Raw genomic sequence first — 20,375 nt, 5'->3', positions numbered from 1 at the left:
GCATATTTATACTAATATTACTTATTAAATTTCATTTTATTCACATCAAATTTATAACATAATAAAAATAATCAAATTTTAAACAGACTCTTATAATTATTTGCATAATTTTTTGTAAAGTTCACTTGCATTTAATAAGTTAATTTTATTTTTATTTTTATTTATTTTTATTTTTTAATGAATTATCAAATTAATTCCTTGCACTATAAGGGTTTTGGTTACAAATGTTCTTATTTTGTATTGTTTTTATTTGGGTATAATAGCCTTCACAAGACCTTCTAATTGAATCATAAACAAACTTTTATAATTATATGCAAAATTTTTTGTAGAGTTAATATTGCTTTTCTTCACTTGCATTTAATAAGTTATTTTTTTTTCCTTTCTAAATTATCAAATTAATTCCTTGCACTATAAAGGTTTTGTTTACGAATGTTGTTATTTTGTATTGTTTTTATTTCGGTATATAATGGCCTTAACAAGACCTTGTAATTGAAAGCTTTTGAAATCTTGACCCAACATGATTCACTCATGGATACACCCAAAGGTATTCTGTTGATGTGTGCCTTTTGTGGGACTAGCTTGGAGAATACTCCTCATTTGTCTCTGAACGGTTCATTTTCTTGGGATTTGTGGAAATAGATTATTTGGAGTTCTTGATGAAGAACGGGTGTGTCTGAAACATGGTTCTTAGTCCTGGACTGGACAGGTAGGTCCAACCTGGTTGGGCTGGAACTGGTCCCTTTTCCAGTATGGGTAATGGCTTCAAACCAGAAATGTAAAGAAGCAGGGTCAACCCAGTCAGACTTGGGCAACCTAGCTTAACTTGGTCAGACCCGATGAGCTGGCTGGGTTGACCTAGCACCTCATAAATGAATTACAAAGAGATTGTCGCAGGGCAGAATTGATCCTGTGACATTCTCCACGCTGAGGTTGACACTTACCAACAAAACTACTGGCACTGTTTGTGCTCAGAATCTGAATAAATACCATATGTATAGGTAAACAGGATCAGTACACATGTACGTGTTCCAGAATCCCATCCCCACGATCTATGCATCTGTACCATCCAAAATCCATGCCAACATACCCTCATCCATGCATGATGCATGTTAGCAAAAATACATGCATACATATGTGTTTGTAAGTATCTATGTATATAGTATAATATAATATAATATATAATTCAGCAAATTCTAAATCATTTTATTTAATATATGATTCATCAAATTATAAATTATTTTATTTTGATCTTATTTGGAAATTTAATTTTAAAATTATGTGGATTTGAACGAAATAAAAAATAAAATTATATTTAATCTTGTCTAAATACATAAAAATTTAAATCCATGTATTATTTTAAATTCCATGCTCTCAAATACAACTTAAAGAAAATTTAATCGAATTAAAGTTCATCATGCTCTTTTTTAATACTAGAACACCTGTGAGGAGGAGTGAGTGAGTTACTGTTTTTGACATGAAAAGGGGTAGAGGTAGCCATAAAATGATTTGGAATGAGGTAGTGAGCAAGGATTTTATAGCCCCTTAATCTAATAGAGGAAAACGCTTTCGATCGGGTGAATTTGCGGATAGAGATTGATGTAGCTGATCCCCTAGTGAGGCTTAAGGCTTGTTGTTGTATGCTCTTTTTATATATTTTATGAACTAATCGAGATGTTATACGATTAAATAGATTTTATTGATTGAAATCCTCTATCACTATTATTTAATATTAGTTTGACTGTTATTGTTATCCTTATTGTTGTTTTTTTTATTACTATTATTATCACCATCACCACCATCATCATCATTATCATTATCATTATCATCATCATTATATATCCAGTTCATCATATATATATATATATATATATATTATCATTGGTCTGACCACCAGTTTGACTCACCGGTTCAACCAGTCGGACCAACTTGGTAGCTTTCTCAGGTTGGTCAGCAGTCCGGTTTTTTAAACCATGGTCTGAAGTTAATGGAGGAGCTTTTTAGGACTCATTTTGCTGGTTTTGGGAAGGTAGGGGTGTCGGTGTGCTCTTTTCTCTGTTTTATGGGGAATTTGGTTGAAATGGTATTCTTGAATTTTTTCTGGAGAAAGATTTTCTCTAGATTTACTTTGGGATAGGGTGCAATATTTAGTGTCTCTTTGGGCTTATAGTGCAGGTTGCTTCAACGGTTGTTGCTTTGAGAGTGTCAGCCATGATTGAGTGGCATTGCTGAGCCGATTGTGTTTATTGTTTTCTTTTCTGTCTTTATGTTTGAGGATTCCTTGCCCTCTATTTTATAATCTTTTTTCCTTCTTGTTTAATAAAATATCTTGTTTTTTTTTTCTATTTAAGAAAAAATGTTTATAAGAACAAATAGGTCAAAGACTTGGTCTATATTTTGTTCAAATCAGTGTTTTAAAAGGCGTTCGTGAGGCGCGCCTTGAGGCATTTTGAGCATAAAACACCCTAAGGCATAACTAAAAAGGTGTAAAGCCACAAATGCGTACGCCTTAGGAAAAAAAATTGCGCCTTTTACGCTTCAAATGGGAAGGCGTACGCCTTTTGGGAGCACCTGAGTTTAATAAAAAAAAAACAAGTAACAGCCTGATAGGGCTTTGATGAGCGTCAAAACCCCCTCTATTGATGAAGCTTCTTTCTTCCAAGCTTTGTATCTCTTTGACAATGACTCCACCTTCTCGTCTCTCTCCGACGAGTCGTTGACTGCTTCCGAGGTATTGTCTCTCTCCGACGACCCCTTCGGAGCTCTTTTTTCGAAGCTAGGGTCTGGCTTCGAAGACTCCTCCAGCTTCTCGTCTCTCTCCGACTAGTTGACGATCCCTTCCAACCTCTGATCTGCCTCAGCCCCTTCCGAGGTCTCATCTCTCTACTAAGACCCATTCGGACCTCTCGTCTCTCTCCAGCGACCCTCTACAGCCTCTCATCTCTCTCCAAGACCCCTACAACCTCTCTGCTTCGAGTATTCGACTCTCGCTCTCTCCAGTGTTGTTCATAGCAGACTCCCATGAGACTCTTTGCCAGTGTCTCTAAAACTCAAGCTAGCTGCAGCTGCTATTTTTCAGTTTTCCCTTTTCATTTTTCAATTTTTTTGTTTTAATTTCCTGTTGCTGCTTCTGATTTTTCCTGTTCAATAAACAAAAACATTGTCTTAAGGTGAGTCAAAGAGGCAGAACCCTTTTCATTTTGTAATGTTTTGGGCCTATATGATATTTAAAAATTATGTTTTTTTTTTTCTCCATTATTCTAAATTTTTTCTCATTTTTTACTATATATAAATTGATTTTATTTATTGATTATTTTAAAAAATACAGTCCAAAAATGCTTATGCCTCAACGCCTTGAGGCTTACGCCTCACCTTGCGGAGGGTAAAACGCCTCGCCTTTTAAAACATTGGTTCAATTTTTTAAGTATCTACTGAACCTGATAAGTTTATTATTTATTCTTCTCATGTGTCAGTGCACGTGGCTCTATGACCAATATGCATTACAAGACACATGCGAACACACACACCTTAATCGTATTGATTGCCACTTGGCCCTTGGCTTCATCTTTTTGTATGTTGTAATTCTACATATTTAGGTGGGAGAATGCTTTCCCTAATCTTTCTTTTGTGGTGCTTCCAAAAGAGGCTTTTGATGATCATTGCTACATTTTTCTTGAGTCCAGTTCCATGAGATGGGGGTCCACACATCTTAGATTGAGATTATGTGGTTATCTCATTGTCGTTTTGCAGAGTGGGTGAATTCCTGGTGGGGCAGTGTGTTGTTGAAGTGCGGGAGAATTACTATTTTATGAAGAACTTGAAGTTTATTAAAGAAAATTCAAATATTTGGAACTTGGAAGTGGAGATCTGAGAGTTAAAACTAGTGATTTCTATCAAGAAATTGGTATGTTGGAATAAGAGGGTCCTCTGTATGGGGATTTGATCAGTGCAAAGGTTCAGTTTTTGAATGAGTTTGATTAGATTATTTTGAGGAAGGAGGTATGTTAGAATCAAAAACTAAAGTAGGTGAAGGAGGGGAATTGCAACACTAGGTTCTTTGATACGGTGGCTATTGGTAGAGATTGAAAGGGGGTGAGGTTGTTCAAGATCATGTGGTTATCACAGATTTTAATTGGCCTTTTTATTCGGAGGAAGATGCTGACGAACTTTTTATTTTTGATAGAAACTAGTAGTTAGAAAATGTTTTTTGATAGAATTAATACCAATAACTTGCTGCAGGTTCGGAGACCTTTGAAGGCTATATCTCCAGACATATGTGTTCTCTGCTTTAATAGTTCAGGATCATCATCACATTTGTTCATTCGTTGTGACTTGTGACTATGCTTGGAGTGTTTGGAATTAGTTATTTGGTATTTTAGGCGAATGCTGGGTGAGTTCTAAGACAGTGGAGGAATTTTGGTGGTGTCTTTTGCTGGATTTGCGAGGAAAAAAGGAAAGGGCAGAACTTTGGAAATGTGTTTTTTTTGGCAGTCTTTTGGGGGTTGTGGATGGAGCATAATGCACACATTTTTCTAGGGAAGAAGTTGTCTCATTTGATAGTTTGGGAAAAGATACGTTATTTGGCTTCTCTTTGGTGGTGTGGGACAAGGGAATTTTAGGGGGGTGGGATTTTCTGATATTCAGCGCGATTGATGTGTTGACGTGTTAGTTCGTGCTGATTTTTTCTCTTTAATTCTTTAGTATTTAGGTTGTTCCTTTGTGTTTCTTATCTGGCTTTTCTAGACTTTGTGAAGGAGATGTCTTATTCTCCTAGCTGTATATTCTTATTCTATTAATGAATTCTTCTTTTATTGTCAAATATTTTTTTGATAGAAAAAGAAATTGTATTAAGAGAACAAAGAATACGCAAGGAAGATAAAAAATCCTCCCAAAACAAAACAAACAGCCCTCTCCCCCCCCCCCCCCGGCGGCGCGATGCACACAAAAAAAAGACAAGATAAACACAGAAGAGGAAAAGGAAAAAAATCAGTTTAACAAAAACCTTCCATTCACACTGAAGATCAGAGTAATAAACACTGTCAAAACAACTTGAAGGAAAAATCCATGGAAAAGTGAAAAGTGACTATACTGTCCCAAATCAAATCAATAGGCAAAAGTGCGATCACAAAAAATATGAGCTTCTCTCTAGCCAAACCATGCAAAATCAGAAAAAAACTAGATGCCACCTTAATCTCTGTACATCCTTGCACCTCCCAACACTTATTAAGAAAGGAGAAGAATTGCTTCTAAAACATCAACAGCAGCAGCAGCAATGGCATGCCTTATGCCTCACTAGGTGGGGTCAGCTACATGAATCCTTTTCTTCTAATTCACCCAAGCGAGGGCATTTTCCTCCACTAGCTTAAGGGCTATTAAGTCCATAACTATCTTATTTCAGGTTATTTTTGGTCTACTCATTTTAATACTAGAAACAATAACTAACTCACTCCTCCTTGCAGGTTCCTTGCTTGGCTTGTGTTTCAAATGCCCAAATCTTCTAAGCTATCCCTCCCTTATGTTGTCTTTGACTAGTGCTATGCCTAATTTACGAATATGTTTGTTCCTTAATTTATCTTTTAATGTTATACCACTTATCCACCTTAGCATTTGCATTTCGGAAACTTTTACTTTTTTGTACATATTATTTCTAAGTCCTAACATTCTGATCCATAAAATATGACTGACCTTATAGCCATCTTATAGAGCCTTCCTTTTAATTTTAAGGGTATTCTAATCACGCAACACGCCTAATGCACTCCATTTTGCCCATCCGTCTTTAACTTTATGTGCTACATCCTCTTTTATTTCTCCTTCCGCTTGCATAATAGATCCAAGATTTCTAAATCTAATAGTGCTATTAATTTCTTGATTATCAAGTTTAATCTTATGTCCAATACTCTTCCTTACGTTATTAAAACTACATTTCATATATTTTGTCTTTTTTCTACTTATCCTAAAACCTTTAGACTCTAAAGCAGCTCTCCATAGTTCTATTAGGTTCCGTTCCACTTCTACTTTCATCAATCAAGGCATCATCTGCAAACAACATACACCAAGGGATCTCGTTTTGGATATTCTAGGTGAGTTCATCAATCACTAAAGCAAAAAGATATGAGTTCAAAGTAGAGCCTTGATGTACATATACTGTGATTAGAAATTCTATAGAGTCCCCTACTACAGTCCTAACAGTAGTCATTACTCTTTCATACATATCCTTAATGACCTTAGTATATTTACTGCAAACTCCTTTTTCTAAAATCCAGCAAAGAACTTCTGCTTTCTTTAAGTCAATTAAAACCATATGCAAGTCTGTCTTCTTTACCCTCATTCAAACAATGAATTCTAGACATGGTAAAGGTATATAATTTCCCTCGTCTCTTTCTTTTTTCTGCTGATTCTTTTCTCTACTCTCTAAATCCTACTTTTGGGTGTTTGTATCTTGTTCCTGTCTTTTCTCCTTCTCAATTCTATTATTTTTCATTGTGTTCTGCTCTTATTTTTCTAATTTCTTTCTCTGTAGTGATTGTTATCATCCTAGATGAAGAATTGATACATTGTTTCAGTGCCTAGTTTTGATCATGCCATGTTGTTTTCCATGCTATTGCTGCTTTAAGAAGTTTGGTTGCAGGAGTATATCTATGTGAAATGTCGTCTCATATCACATTGATTTCTGTTGTTTATTTCAAACCAGTAAATTTTTTCTCCTTGTATTCAATAGGCTACGTCCCTGAAAACATATCTCTAATGGTTGTAATAAATGTGGTTGGTTTGTTTTATACTATTCTGCATAATGCCGTTTGTCTTTTTATCCTTGAAATCTTCTGCTGAAGGTACTTGTTATGTTTCCTTGCAGTGATTTTACCATACTACAAAGATGGAAAATTGGAAGGACCAGGAGGAAATTTGAGTAAGGCCATTGTTTTCCGGCGTCATGTGGTTGATCGAATGCCAGTCGATTGTTGGAATGATGTTTGGCAGAAGTTGCATCAACAGCTAGTAAATGTTGATGTTCTTAATGTGGATCCAGTACCTGCAGAAGTGTACTCCACTGTTGCAACTGCAGTTGTGTGGTCTATGCGGCTAGCCTTGTCTGTTATATTGTATATTTGGATAGATAATTTGATGAGACCAATTTATGCAAAGTTAATACCTTGTGATTTGGGGGATCCTAGCAAAAAACCAATCCGGCCACTCAAGCGTCGTGCACTTGGATCATTAGGCAAGAGTCGGTAAGCAAATGGTGATTCTTCTTGTTTTTTTATGGACTTTCATTTCTGTCCGATTTTATTGTTTTGATGGCTGTTTGATACTTTTTGATTTGGTTGTTGTATCCACATTTCTTTTGTATTTTGTCCTGTTGGTGGCTGTTTGGTAAACATGCTTTCTGACTTGCTGAAAACAGGTGTGCTTTCAGTTTATTTAATGTTCTAAATCATCTAACAAAACTGAAAGAAATACCATTTAGCTTGACAGATAGGGCAGAAATTCCTCTCAGAAATTGGTAGAAGAGTTGTTCTTAATAACTATTTACTTGTTTTTCCAGTTGACCTCTTGCGCTTGCTTGAGTTGATGTCTTGGGAAAGCTGTATGCATTTTTTCTCCACAAAACAAATAAAATGCAGAAAAACATTGAGATTGAGAAAGGCAAAGTAAACTTTTGCACGAGAAAATAAAGCATGTTTGACTGATTTATGGCCTAAATTCTGTTTCCTTTGAGTGATTTTACGATTCACATTAGTCCAAGTTAGGAAGAAGTCCAAAAGGCACTAGAGAATGTGGAGTCTTGAAAGGTGGTTTTAATTCTGAGTCAACCAATCAATTGGTCCTCTTGCTCTGAACTTAAAACCAGACCCTTAGGAAACTTTTATAAGTATTGGAGATCTAAGTTTGGGTTGGGCCTGAATGAGTTAAGGATGCTGGACGTCTGCTGCTGGGGGGTGTGGTGATGGTTGGTTGGTTGGTGGGGGTGGCCATTTTATTGGTTCACAGGGGATCAGTGTTATCCTTAGAAGCAGCAGGTAATGCAGGAGGACGAAGAACCATCAGTCATTTCACCTGCTCTGAAGGGGGATGTGAAGGAAAATAGGAGAGGGAATGAATGCAAAAAAATAAAAAAGCAGCTTATGTCAATGGAGAATTCTGAGAATATTTCGTTCTTATCGGCACAAAACCTTATTTGAATTCTTGGAATGGACCAATAAAATGAATAGTTGGGTAGAGTGAATTAATGGATAGAGTGCTGTGGCTACAATTGCAAAGGAAGAAAAAGAAGCAAGTTTAAGTTCTAATTCTTGATTGGAATGATTATCTGATCTAATTGTAGGTTAAAAGGGATATTAGTGCCTGATGAGAGTAAAAAAGGATTTCCCCATGAGTGGATTATTGATTTTTATAACGGAATGCTCCAAAGAGTTGTGAGGGGATGATGAATATTTAGCTCGGATATCTGTGAAGAAATCATGGCAATGGAGGGTTTACTTCTTGTGTTGGTTCTGGTGGGTGCTCAAGGATCTTTGATTGTAGTTCAGACAATGTTTCAGAGGAGGAATGATTCTTGGCAGAAAGGTGCCATTTGCTGGAGGAGGTGTCAGACTGCGTTTCGAGAGAAGTAAAAGCTCTTAGTAAACTGATTGGTGTCTGGTTTGATGGTTTTGAGAAGCACACTCATATTCTCTTTGATCTTGTTGGGCAATAAATTTTGATTAGCCCTTATATGATATGCAGAATCCCTTCTTGTATGGACATTTATAGAAAGAGGTATACATGGAGCAACCTCCTGAGTAATTTGCTGGGGGTGGGGGGATGGTAAGGTTTGTAGGTTGCATAAGGCCATTTTATGGTATTAAGCAGTCTTCTTGAGCTTGGTTTGACGAATTTAGTATAGCAGTCTCTGCATTTGATTTTATTCCGTGCTACACTGGAAAAGGAGTTTTTGTGCTACTTGTTTACTTGTTATTTCTATTTGTGTATGTTGATGATATCATCATCACTGGCAATGGTCAGAGAAGGATTTTAGGTGTCAAATGGTGGCTTCAAGCAAAATTTCAAATCAGAGACTTGGATACTATTATTTCCTTGGGATTGAGATTGTACGGTGTTAGAAAGGATTGAATCTATCTCAGAAAAATGTACCTTGGACTTGCTAAGTGAGGCTCTTATATTGGTCACTAAACCATTTGATACTCCTATGGGCCCCAATGTGAAGTTGTAGGGATGTTTGGACCGAACCTTAAAGACAAACATTGAAGTCATATAGGCAAGTTGGCCTGCTTGACGGTTGCTAGGCGTGACATATCCTTTGCTGTAGGGGTGGTGAACAAATTTATGGAAAATATCTAACAGCTAGACTCGGACGATATGTGTAGAATTTTAGGGTGTCTAGGCTCTCCAGCATAGGTTTGATATATAAGTGTAATAGAAACTCTGAGATCATGTGATATTCTAATGCAGATGGGCCTGGCTCTGACGATGGTTCAAGGCCCCTTGCCAATTCATCAAGATAGTCTAATGATTAAAGGTCTACTGATGATTATTGTACATTTGTGGGAGGTAATCTTGTGACATGGCCTGGTGAGGAACAAACTCTTCTTTTTTTGGATAGCAAAAGAAGGGATTTCATTAGAAAGAGAAGAACTTTAAAAGAGGAGAATAAGACATCTCCCATAAAAATTCTGGTAAAATCCATAAAAAAGAAAGAAACTAAAAACACAAAAAAAATACTTTGATATATCAAAGCAAAAAATTTCTCCAATCTCGCTGAATTCCCAGAAAGCTTGCTCCCTTAAAGCAACCAGAGCCAACACACCATAAAGTAGCAAAATAATGAATCTTCTCCCAAACCAGCTGCCTGCTCAGATTTATCCCTGAAAAAATCTGTGCATTTTGCTTCAACCATAAACCCCACAGCATTGCAAACATTCCACACTTCCACAGAGCAGTCCTATCCATTTCCTTCCGAAGCCCTCGAAAGAGATAGCCAACATTCCATCCACTGTTGCTGGACAAACCTAAGCTTCTCCTAACATGCCAAATAACTTATTGTAGTTGCTCCAAGCAAAATCACAGTGTAAGAATAACTGAGGAGCTGACTCATAATTAAAATAAAAAAGCATATGTACATCTGGAGATAAGGCCTTCAAAGGTCTCCGAATTTGCAACAGATTATTAGTATTGATTCTATTAAGCACGGTCAGCCAAATGAAAAAAGCCTTAATTTTTGGGGGAGCTTTAGCCTTCCAAATACATGAAAATAGAGGAAAACAAGAGTTGGAACAGGTAAAAAAACTCAAAAAAAGACCTGAATTATCCAAAGCCCAAGAGCGAGTATCCCTATGTGAAGAAAGATGACAATTATTCAATAACGACAGCAAAGAGGAAAGTTCCATCATCTCTGTATCATTTAGAGATGTTTTCAAAAGAAAGCTCCAAGAAACCAAAGGGCTACTCAAATTGACCACAAAAAAGGATATCATGCTATCTTGCCCTAAGCTCAATCGGAAGAGGCGAGGAAAAGATGTGGATGTCATTCCACCAACCATGAACCTTTCTAAAAATGAATTCAAGAACACCACCCCCCAAAACCAAAAAAAAAAAAAAAAAAAAGAACAAAATTAATATGAGGAGTGAATGAAGGATAATTTTGAGAAATATATTTCCATGGACTCTTTGAAGAACATCGCAAGCTAACAGTGGTATGCCACCCATTCACATCCAACCCATGCTTGCTTTTACTCACTTTATGCCAAAGAGAATGATCTTATAAGGGAAAATGCCACAACCATTTAGCTAGGTGGGCAAAGTTTTTAGGCCCCAAATTTCCAGGACCCAACCCTCCTTCCTTTTTGGGCCTGCATACCTCCTCCCACCTAACCAAATGATCTCAAAAACCCCTAACTCCTGACCATGGGAAATCTCTCATTATTTTCTTAATCTTATTCGCTATTAGCATTGGAATTTTAAAAATTGATAGAGCTATGTTGTTCCTCTCTTGTGCGAAGCAAGTTCCCCCCCTCTCTCTCTCTCATCTCCCTATGGCTTCAAAAGTAGCAGTTGATGTCAAAGCTCACGATTCAGATTGAAGGGAAGACCATCCATTTGAATTTGTACAAGGGGAGAGATATTCAGTTTTTGTTCATGCTTGAGAAAACCCCTCTTGGAATAGATGGATTAAACTTCCAAAAGAGGCAGTTCTTTGGTTTGCCAATGGTCTTCTAGATTTTGCTAAGTTGTTTGAGGGTTCTCAAAAGGTCCGAATGGGGAAATATGCTGTTTTGGATGTCTATTAAGTGGACTAGGGTAGGGAAGTTTTTGGATTTAGGGTTAGGTTGGAACGGTAAGATGTTCTCTGTGTTTATCCTTGGTGGAGCAAAATGGGTTGGTTGGTACAACTTCGTGAGCAAGTTCTGTGAATTAACCAAAGAGTTTAGGTCTCAATGCAGGTGTGGGTAGGCCTGTAGTGCCTAGATCATGGAGTCAAGCAGTGATGAAAAGGAAGGCAGGCGAAGGAGAAGGTTGTGAAAGCAAGTTCCAATAAGGAAATAAAGATTTTGCGGATGGGATAGATGATATGTGCATTCGATGTGGGGCTAAGCTCAAGTTGAAGATTGCAGGGAAGCTGGTGCTAGAAGATTTCCAGCCAAAGGCGCATGTTCTAATTGCTTAGGCTGTTGGGCGTGCTGATACTGCAATGGCAGCTAGGGTTTTGGATGATGGTGCAACTCCAGTTGAGGTGACTAGGGTTTTGGTAGGGGAAGAGGAAGATACAAACTCTAGTCTGGATTGTATTGGACCTGAAAGTAGAGGCCTCATTTTTATATAAAAGGTGGGCTTATTAATTGAATAGGCCCATAATTTGTAAGGCCCCTATTTCAGATGGCTGTGTAAGGGAAAGAAGGATTGGGCCATTCATAAGGGGCAGGCCCAAGGTTTTTGGGGCCCTATTTTGGACAACCAACCCAAGGGAAAGGAAGATTGGGCCAATTATAATGGGCAGGTCCAAGATGCCCAATTTTCAAGCCCCCATATGCAGGTGGAGAACATAAAGGAGGATTGTCACCCATCTGTAAACGAAGGCCAGAATCTCTCTCTAGTTCCCCTAGATTCAAGTGGAATATATCATATCGTGGAGCAATTACAGGAAATTGGCAGCTTAATTTTGGAAAAAATTCTTGACGACAATAAGGAAATAACTAGATGCGTTAAAGTGGTTGATGATTCTGGTTTTGTAGAGGGGCAAAAGGATGCTGCAGCAAAGGTTTATAAAGGTGATGGTGTTTTGGGTAGGTTATTTGATGCCTTAGACATAAAGGCAAAGGGATCTAAGGGTCCCAAGGTTTATACTTGTCGTATGTTTGCACAAATGGGTGTCGAAATGAAAAAAATTGTTCGAAGATAAAAGAAAGCACTTTGGTGAGGTTGTGCCAAAGATATTAAAAAGGAATTTAGGAGAGTTAGGTATTGTGGAAGACATAAATGCTAAGAAAAAAACATAAAATTATTGTGATAGGGTTAGCAAAGGAAAGGATGTAATGAAATTTTGGGGGGGGGGGGGATTTATAAGATAATGAAAACGTTGGTCTTAATGAGTTTGATTGTGGCGGGGGTTTGCTCTTGGATGAAACTAGGGAACGATGTGGATATGTTTCTGATTCGAGTGACGTTTTAGGGGACTTTTCATATGTACATCCATCCCCTTTGGAAGGATTGGTGGGGGTCTCATGTTTGAAAATGATGATTTGGTTAATGAGATGCAGTGCAAGGGCGGTATTTTACCAACACTAGTGGAGGAGATTTCGAGGAAGGATTTAGTATTTTAAGATCTCATGGATAAATTGGATTTGAAGTTTTGTGATCCAGGGGGAAATGAAGTGCATTTTGATGGGTGTAAAAATAAAGCTAAAAAAGGTCAAAGGGAGTTAGCTAACTTGAAGTGTTCAGTGAATTATGAAGGTAAATGATTGAAGAGGGGTTTCCTTGTTTAATTATTAATTTTTTATTTTTATTGTTTTTTTTTTTAAATTTAATTTAATTTTTACGGGGTAGACTTTTTTTCCTCTTTCATTGTAATTTTTGTTTCTCGATCTAATAGGCCGTCTTTTATTATTCAAAAAATGACAAGTAATGTAAGGGAATGCTAGATAAACAAGCTTGGATAAGGGTAATTCTGCCCCCAATGGGAAAAAGTGCCCCCTTCCAACCATCCAACCTATTGGTCACTCTTTCAACCATTGGATTCCAAAAATCCATGGGTCTAGGATTGCCCTCTGAGGGGACCCCTAAGTAAGTCAAAGGCCACTCTAAAAAACCACACCCCACCTTTGAAGCCTGCTCCCTAACACACTCAAGAGGCATAATATTGATTAGTCCACTTCTCAAATTTATTTTCAGCCCTAACACCCTCTCAAAAACTTGGAGGATACCCAAAACACATTTGAAAGGAGGCCTATGATCCTCTAGAAAGAAGATAGTATCATCTGCCAATTGAAGATGAGGAACCACTATATCCTATCTTCCCACTTTCAAACCTTTCATCAACCCCCGATCCGTATAGCCTTATCCACCATTCCAGTGAACATATAAGCTACTAGGAAAAATAGAAAAGGTGATAGTGGGTCTCCTTGTTTGATACCTCTAGAAGCCCAAAACCAAGACTTAGGTTCCCCATTCACAACAACGAAGAACCATACATTGGTTAAACAACCTCTTAACCACTTCCGTCACCGCTTACTAAAACCCTTTCTCGCAAAAATATTGCCCAAACAACTCCAACTAACTATGTCATAGGCCTTCTCAAAATCCAATTTGATTATGAAACCCCTCTTCTTCCTCCTCTGAATATCCTCCACCCCGTCATTGGCCACCACAATGGCGTCCACTATCTCTCTAGCGCCACAATAGCACTCTGAGCCGTTGAACTATCAAGCACTGGACTTTGCCTATTAGCTAGAACTTCGATGATAATCTTATAAACGCTGGAGACTAGGCTAATAGGTCTATGGTCCTCTATCTTAATAGAACTATCTTTCTTAGGCACTAGAGTGCTAAAAGTAGAGTTAATGCTCTTACTCAAAATCCCATGCCCATTAAATTCATGAAAGACTTTGAGCAAATCATCCCATCAATCTTGGAAAGAAGCTAGATTAAAACCATCCGGACCTAGAGCCTTATCCCTATTCATTCCAAAATATTACCCCCTGACCTCCTTCTCCTCAAAAGATCTCTCTAGCCAAAGCATTTGATATTTGGAGATGGATTCCACTCTAAACCGTCAACCATTGGTTGCAACCCTCTTCTTCAATAAAGATTATCGAAGAAATCAAAGATCTCAGAAGCTATTCTTTCAAGGTCATTAATAATTTCTCGCTCTTCGAATCTCCAACTCTCTAATCAAAATTTTCTTCATCTTACCATTTGTTAACCTATGGAAGAAGCTAGTATGACAATCACCTTCTCTAATCCATTTAAATTTGGTCTTTTGTCTCTAACGCCTCATTTCGTCAAAGATCACCTCTTCCAAATCATTTTTTGAAGAAATTCTTTTCGCTTCCTCATTCTCTGAAAGGTTAAGTCTTCTCTTCCTTTTTGTCCAAAAAAATAAAATTCGCTTAAGATGCTGGCTTTTCTAATTCTAACATCCCCAAACGCATCTTTATTCCAAAATTTTAGATTCTCCTTCAAATGTTCAAACTTCCTCATAAACCCATACCCTTCCCAACCCCACCCTATGTACTCTTCCCATGAACTCCTCATTAAGGGCTTAAAATAAGCACGGTCCAGCCACATATTCTCAAACCTTAAAGGAGTGGGACCCATGAGCCGTGCTAGATTTCAACATAGTAGGGAAGTGATCAGAAGTAGGTCTTGGGAGAACAATTTGAGTAAGGTTGGGGAATTTGTCCTCCCAGTCACTACAAAACATAAATCTACCCAATCTGCTAGCCACTGTTCTAGCACGCCCCACGGACCAAGTAAAAGAAGCATTTCTCAAAGGAAGATCTCTTAGGCGTCACTCCCTTATAAACGAATCAACTTTCTGCATACTAGCATTACACTTGCCACCCTTTTCTTCTCCCTCCACAAACCTAACCACATTAAAATCCCCTCCCACTAGCCACCTAGGAGATAAAAAGCGAAAAATGTAATACAACTCATCCCAAAAAGCATGCTTAAGAGTTGGTCTAGGAGGACAATACACAAAGGAAACCCACTATTGGCCCCTCCCTTTCACTTCAACAAGAATAGAAAGGGAAAAGAACCCCACTAAATTATCCCCTTTATAGGGTTAAGGTTGCGTACACTGTGACTACCCTCCTCTTACCCTCATAAAGCAGGGAGCCTTACCGCTTGGGGATGCTTTATTTTAGAGATAGATCGAGAGTCCTACATAACTAGAACACCACTAGAGGCACCTTGAGAGGGTAAGAAGTCACATCCCCTACATTGGCCACCCCAAACGCTCCTAATAATTCCATGGTCAATAATCTTTAGTTTAGTTTCCTAAATCAATAAGATGTCTAGGGAGTACTTAGACAACACTTCCTTGATTAGACTCCTTTTCCTCAATCCTCACATCCCCTAGATCTCTCAAATTCCAACTGATATAATCTTCATATCTTAACCCGCTTCGTTCCTTCCTAGTACCCTTACCCCCTTCATAATTAATGGAGGAAACCAAATTTCGTAATTCTTTATGAGCTTTCTTCTTCCTCATCTCATAGGTTCTAGGGCTCAAATCCAACCTCACCTCCTTCCCTACAAGGTCTGCTATTTCTGGGCCAAGATCTTCTAGGAGCTTGTGCGAGTCTATTGAGTCTCTCCCACCTCCCTTAGAGCTAAACTTACAACCCTCTCCCCAACAAGAATCCTCCCTTTGGCATTAAGTATTAGAAACAAGATGAGGCTGAGTATGAAAGGGAAGGATACCACAACTAGTTCTAGATGTACCCAGACCCCCTAAAGAAGCATCTAGCTTCTCAACATTGAACACCCCCCCCCCCCCCTCTTTTCTTAGCCAAGGAAGAAACATCCAAAACATCAACAGGAAGGAGATTAAGCTCAGGGTTAGAAGACAAAACCCCCTATCATTCAAGGCAATCGGATGATCTGAAAAATGATTATTAGAGTCCTTACCTGTCTGTATACAACTAGGATCCCTATGTTGACCAATTTTATCCATTTCTAGTGGGATATGGCCATTCATATTCCTCATCTTCAATTGCTCCTTTAAATAATTGAAATAACCCATTCTATTCAGCAAGTTCAGCCACAGCTCTCACCTGTTCTGCTAAAGTGGAATTTGAGTCCAAATAAAAGCTAACCCTCGCCAAATGTTGGGAATTCTGCTGGATTATCGGCTTTGAATAACCCAGCCTCTCCAGGATCCCTGCTAAAACCTTCAGACCTCTGAACCAGTCTGCCTTTTCAAAATCAGCTCTCACTTGGTCCACCAAAAGCTCCTTCTCTGATTCACACATACTGCCTATTTCCTCTTCTGAATCATACATCAAATCATCTTCTGTTTCCCATTCAGATGTTGAGATCATCCTCTCTAATGGAGCTGCAGTTGGTGGCACAACTACATTGTAAAGCACATCTTGCTTCTTGCTGCTAGTAGAAGCTTCTTCAATAATACCCTCTGCCACCGATTTTTCTGGATCCAAGCTGTTCTTTGAAAATTGCCCCACCAGGACATTCAAATTGAATTGATCAGGACTTCCCTTCTCCGCCTCTGTTGCTGACCTTAATTGCTGCATTTCTGAATTTGAACCCTTTACAGTATTTGTTCCCTTTCTTTTAATGACCCACACAGCCTTGGTTTTCTTTTGTCCAAAAAAGTTAACTTCTGAAGCTCTGCCCTATCTGCAGCCATCCATGTGGGTCCCATGGAAGACCCCCCCAGTGAGAATGAGTTCTTTCCTATTGTCCCCCACTCTTACTTGGCAACGGGATAGGACTAGTAATATTCGCATGGCCTCCTGGAGGCCTTTGGCAGTGAGTTGTTTTCATTGCCTCTTCCTTTCTCATTGCCAGTGTTCGTCTGGTCACATCTGCATAGGAGAAGTTTGGTGATAACCTCTGAAACACGCTTGTCCTCTCCTTTACCTCCTCAACTCTCTGAATGTCTGAAGACCTGCGGTTAGAACATCTACATCTACCACTATTTGGATTGGGTACATCACTCTTCGACTCAGATAATTCCAACAGGGCAGCAAGGAAATCCTTCCACCCTTTTTCAGTCGCCTTCTGGAATACGTATGCTGTAGAGAATCTTGTTATTGGCCTTTGTCAATCATAAGAATCATCCTCTGCCATTTTCAAGAACCTTTATTGACTCACTGCTCTCAGCTTTACGGTATAAAACTCCACTGCGGCTAGCTGCACCCCCTTCATTGGCTGCACTTAACACCCCCATCAACGTCATTGCCCACATGAGTCCCTCCTTAGCCAGGACGATGAAGAAGACAAGCTTACTTGCGTATTTAGTGATGAGAATATTAAATGCATCCAGTTGGGTTACAGTGATCACCTTCCTCTCAGTTTTAAGAGTGGCATGTTCACCTCTTTCCACTTGGAGCCCTAGTGAGACTAGCAACATGGTTAGGCAACAAAAGGGAGAAGGTCAGAAGAAAAGGCTGCCTTGAATCCATTACTAGAACTAGAGTAGTCAAGGTGAACAACGAGAAGCCCACATCGTTGTTTGGGTTACAGAGCAGGAAGAAGCTGATTACTGGAGACCAGGGGCAGTTCAACCTAGGTTCTGAAGTTCAAATGTTCAAGCGAGAGGAGCTTTGGCCTTAGGGTTCGAAACTATAGGAGTTCAGATGTGGGAGTACGGCATTAAGGTTTTGAAAGGGGGCACAGGTTGACAGAGACGACCTTGTTTCGTGGTAACGGTAAGAGGTTCGAAAAGTAGGTGATAGAGACGACATTGTTATGTGATGTTGGCATAAGTTTTGAAGAACAGATGATGATAGCAAAGGAGGGATTGATGAAGATTAGTGTTTTTCGTTGCAGGATTAGAGGAGGGATTATGAGAGGAGGTCAACGAGAGTGTCGCCATGCTCAAGGGCTCAAAGCTTTGGGACGCTGAGGAGAAGGGAACGACGTTTCGTCTTCATCACAAACTTTGTAAGTGCGGTTAACCCTTGATTCAGGATGCTGATGAGAAGGGACCCACATTCCAAGATCAAATTATCGAAAGAAGAATCCATAAGCTGTGAATACCCAGGCCACCACAAGCTCTTTAAGATTTGTAGTGCATTTGACCAATTCCTTGGAGTGACAACTTGCATATGTCGGTGAGGAACAAACTATAGTAGCAAGATCTAGTGTTGAAGGAGAATATCATATTGTGAGTGAGCTTATATGGTTGAAGTCTCTTATATCAAAGATAGGATTCTTGGAGACCAAACTCATAGATATGCTTTGTGATAATTAAGCAGCATAAGCCTGTGTTGCCTAATGGTTGTAACAAGTTGGGTTTAGGTAATATTTATAGACCTCCAGCTTGAGTGGGAGTGTTGACCTGAAGCTGCATGTAAGTCTCCAGGAACTGCCGCCAGATTTTTCCTCTCCCTCTCTCCTCCTTGTCTTCTCTTCTCCATATTTGACTTTAGAACAATATGAGAGTTGATGTTGTTGGATTATAGTGATACATTCCTTTATTCATTTATTATTTAAAAATATATATGATAATATGGTTTGAATTTTGATAAATCCTAAACAGTTTTTTCTTTGTTTTCATTTTTTTTAAAAGTTTTTTGTGGGCAGTTGGAATAGGGTGCTTGAGAAAGAAAAAGTTTAAGGTTAGTTTGGAGAAATTGGATAAGAGGTCATGTGTCCTATATGAATATTTCTAAGGACTAAGATTATGAATAGGCAGCTTAGTGCCCCTTTGAGATTGAGACATGAGGACCCTGATCCTTTTCTATCTACTATGGAGGCTGATGTGTTAAGCATAATGATTTCTCATACTTAGGGGCCGGGGGTGATTTGAGGGTTTAGGATAAGCAAGGGTTAACTTGAAGTGCCTTTTGAACAACATTTCATGGAAATACTCACTGCCTTACATTTTTTGGATCTCTTATCATGTACATGGTGAATATGTTTGTGTTCTACCTTTGGCTGGCACTCCCATAGAGCCTGCTAAATTATTTCTTTCTTTGGCTATAAAAAAATGCTGTTCTCTGTGTAAAGAGCTGTAATACACCTTTGTTTTAAAGCCCACCATTTTGTGTTCAGCTATTTAAATTTATTTCCCCATTTTTTCTTATGGTAGTCATGTTTGTGTTTAATAATAGCTTCTGCACAAATTTATTTAGAATTATTTTGGTTTTTGACAATTTGAAGTATAGTACAGTTTGATATTGTTTAAATTGTTCAATGTTGCAATTGTTTGGTGTGGATTCTTGAAATTGGATTATGAAAACTTTGGAGCATGACGCACAAATGTAATCAAAGGAGTGATTTGCATTATAATGCATATGGAGTCTAATTTTAGCTGGCATGTGCCAGCGCAAAATTTATATCAGCAGAAGAAACTACTGGTGTTACTTTCGATGACTTTGCTGGTCAAGAATACATAAAGAGGGAACTGCAAGAGATTGTTCGAATTCTTAAGAATGATGAAGAGTTCCAAAATAGAGGCATATATTGTCCTAAAGGTGTGCTTCTTCATGGACCTCCTGGAACTGGTAAAACCCTACTGGCAAAAGCTATTGCTGGTGAAGCAGGACTTCCTTTTTTTGCAGCAAATGGCACTGATTTTGTGGAGGTGAGGCCTTATTTTCTTTTGAAAGCACTAGCCACTAATGTGATGAAAAACAATGGGAAAATGACTGGAAAATGAACAAGCTATTTGGATTTTCATGGAAATGGAATCATTCCATTTTTGATTGTGATATCTTAAGTCGGTGAAAGCTAAAACTGTTCCTTGAGAATGAAGTTTTTTTTTAATAAATAAACTTTTAAACACAGAAATCACAGCCGCAAAAATGATGGCATAAATTTTGAGATCTTTTTGGATCTCGAAACACCATAAATTATGCCTATGTATGTGATGAACAAGGTCAATTCAAATGGGCATAGGGAGGGTAACCTTGGTTTAGATACTGAATACGAATTGTTGGAATGAAAATTATTCGCTTTATTGGTACGTCCAAACATGCAGCATGTGCATGGAAGTCCAAACTTGCAATTGACATGACATGAGATTGGTTTGCGATCCCTGTTGCTTTGGACTCACAACTCTTTCTTGACTTTTCGGATGATTCCTGGTTTGGTTGTGCAGTTTGCATGCTTTTTTCAAAATATTAGGGTTTGTTTGCAAACTATTTTCTTTTTGGTTTGCTGCTCTCCATGGTGGAGACTGACTGGCTCCT

General features: G+C 38.4%; 1 protein-coding gene across 2 annotated transcripts in view; it reads left to right on the top strand.

The window, feature by feature from the left end:
* Positions 1-20,375, top strand: part of LOC131160027 (probable inactive ATP-dependent zinc metalloprotease FTSHI 4, chloroplastic) — a 77,808-nt gene that overhangs the window by 22,085 nt on the left and 35,348 nt on the right. For both annotated transcript variants that reach the window (XM_058115322.1, XM_058115316.1), the window contains exons 3-4: positions 6,851-7,226; positions 19,510-19,768. In XM_058115322.1, coding sequence (XP_057971305.1) covers positions 6,851-7,226; positions 19,510-19,768 — 635 coding nt within the window. The remainder of the gene's footprint in view (positions 1-6,850; positions 7,227-19,509; positions 19,769-20,375) is intronic.

Source organism: Malania oleifera, chromosome 1 (assembly GCF_029873635.1).
Source record: "Malania oleifera isolate guangnan ecotype guangnan chromosome 1, ASM2987363v1, whole genome shotgun sequence".
Classification (NCBI taxonomy): Eukaryota; Viridiplantae; Streptophyta; class Magnoliopsida; order Santalales; family Ximeniaceae; genus Malania; species Malania oleifera.
This window is presented reverse-complemented; position numbering and strand designations above follow the sequence as displayed.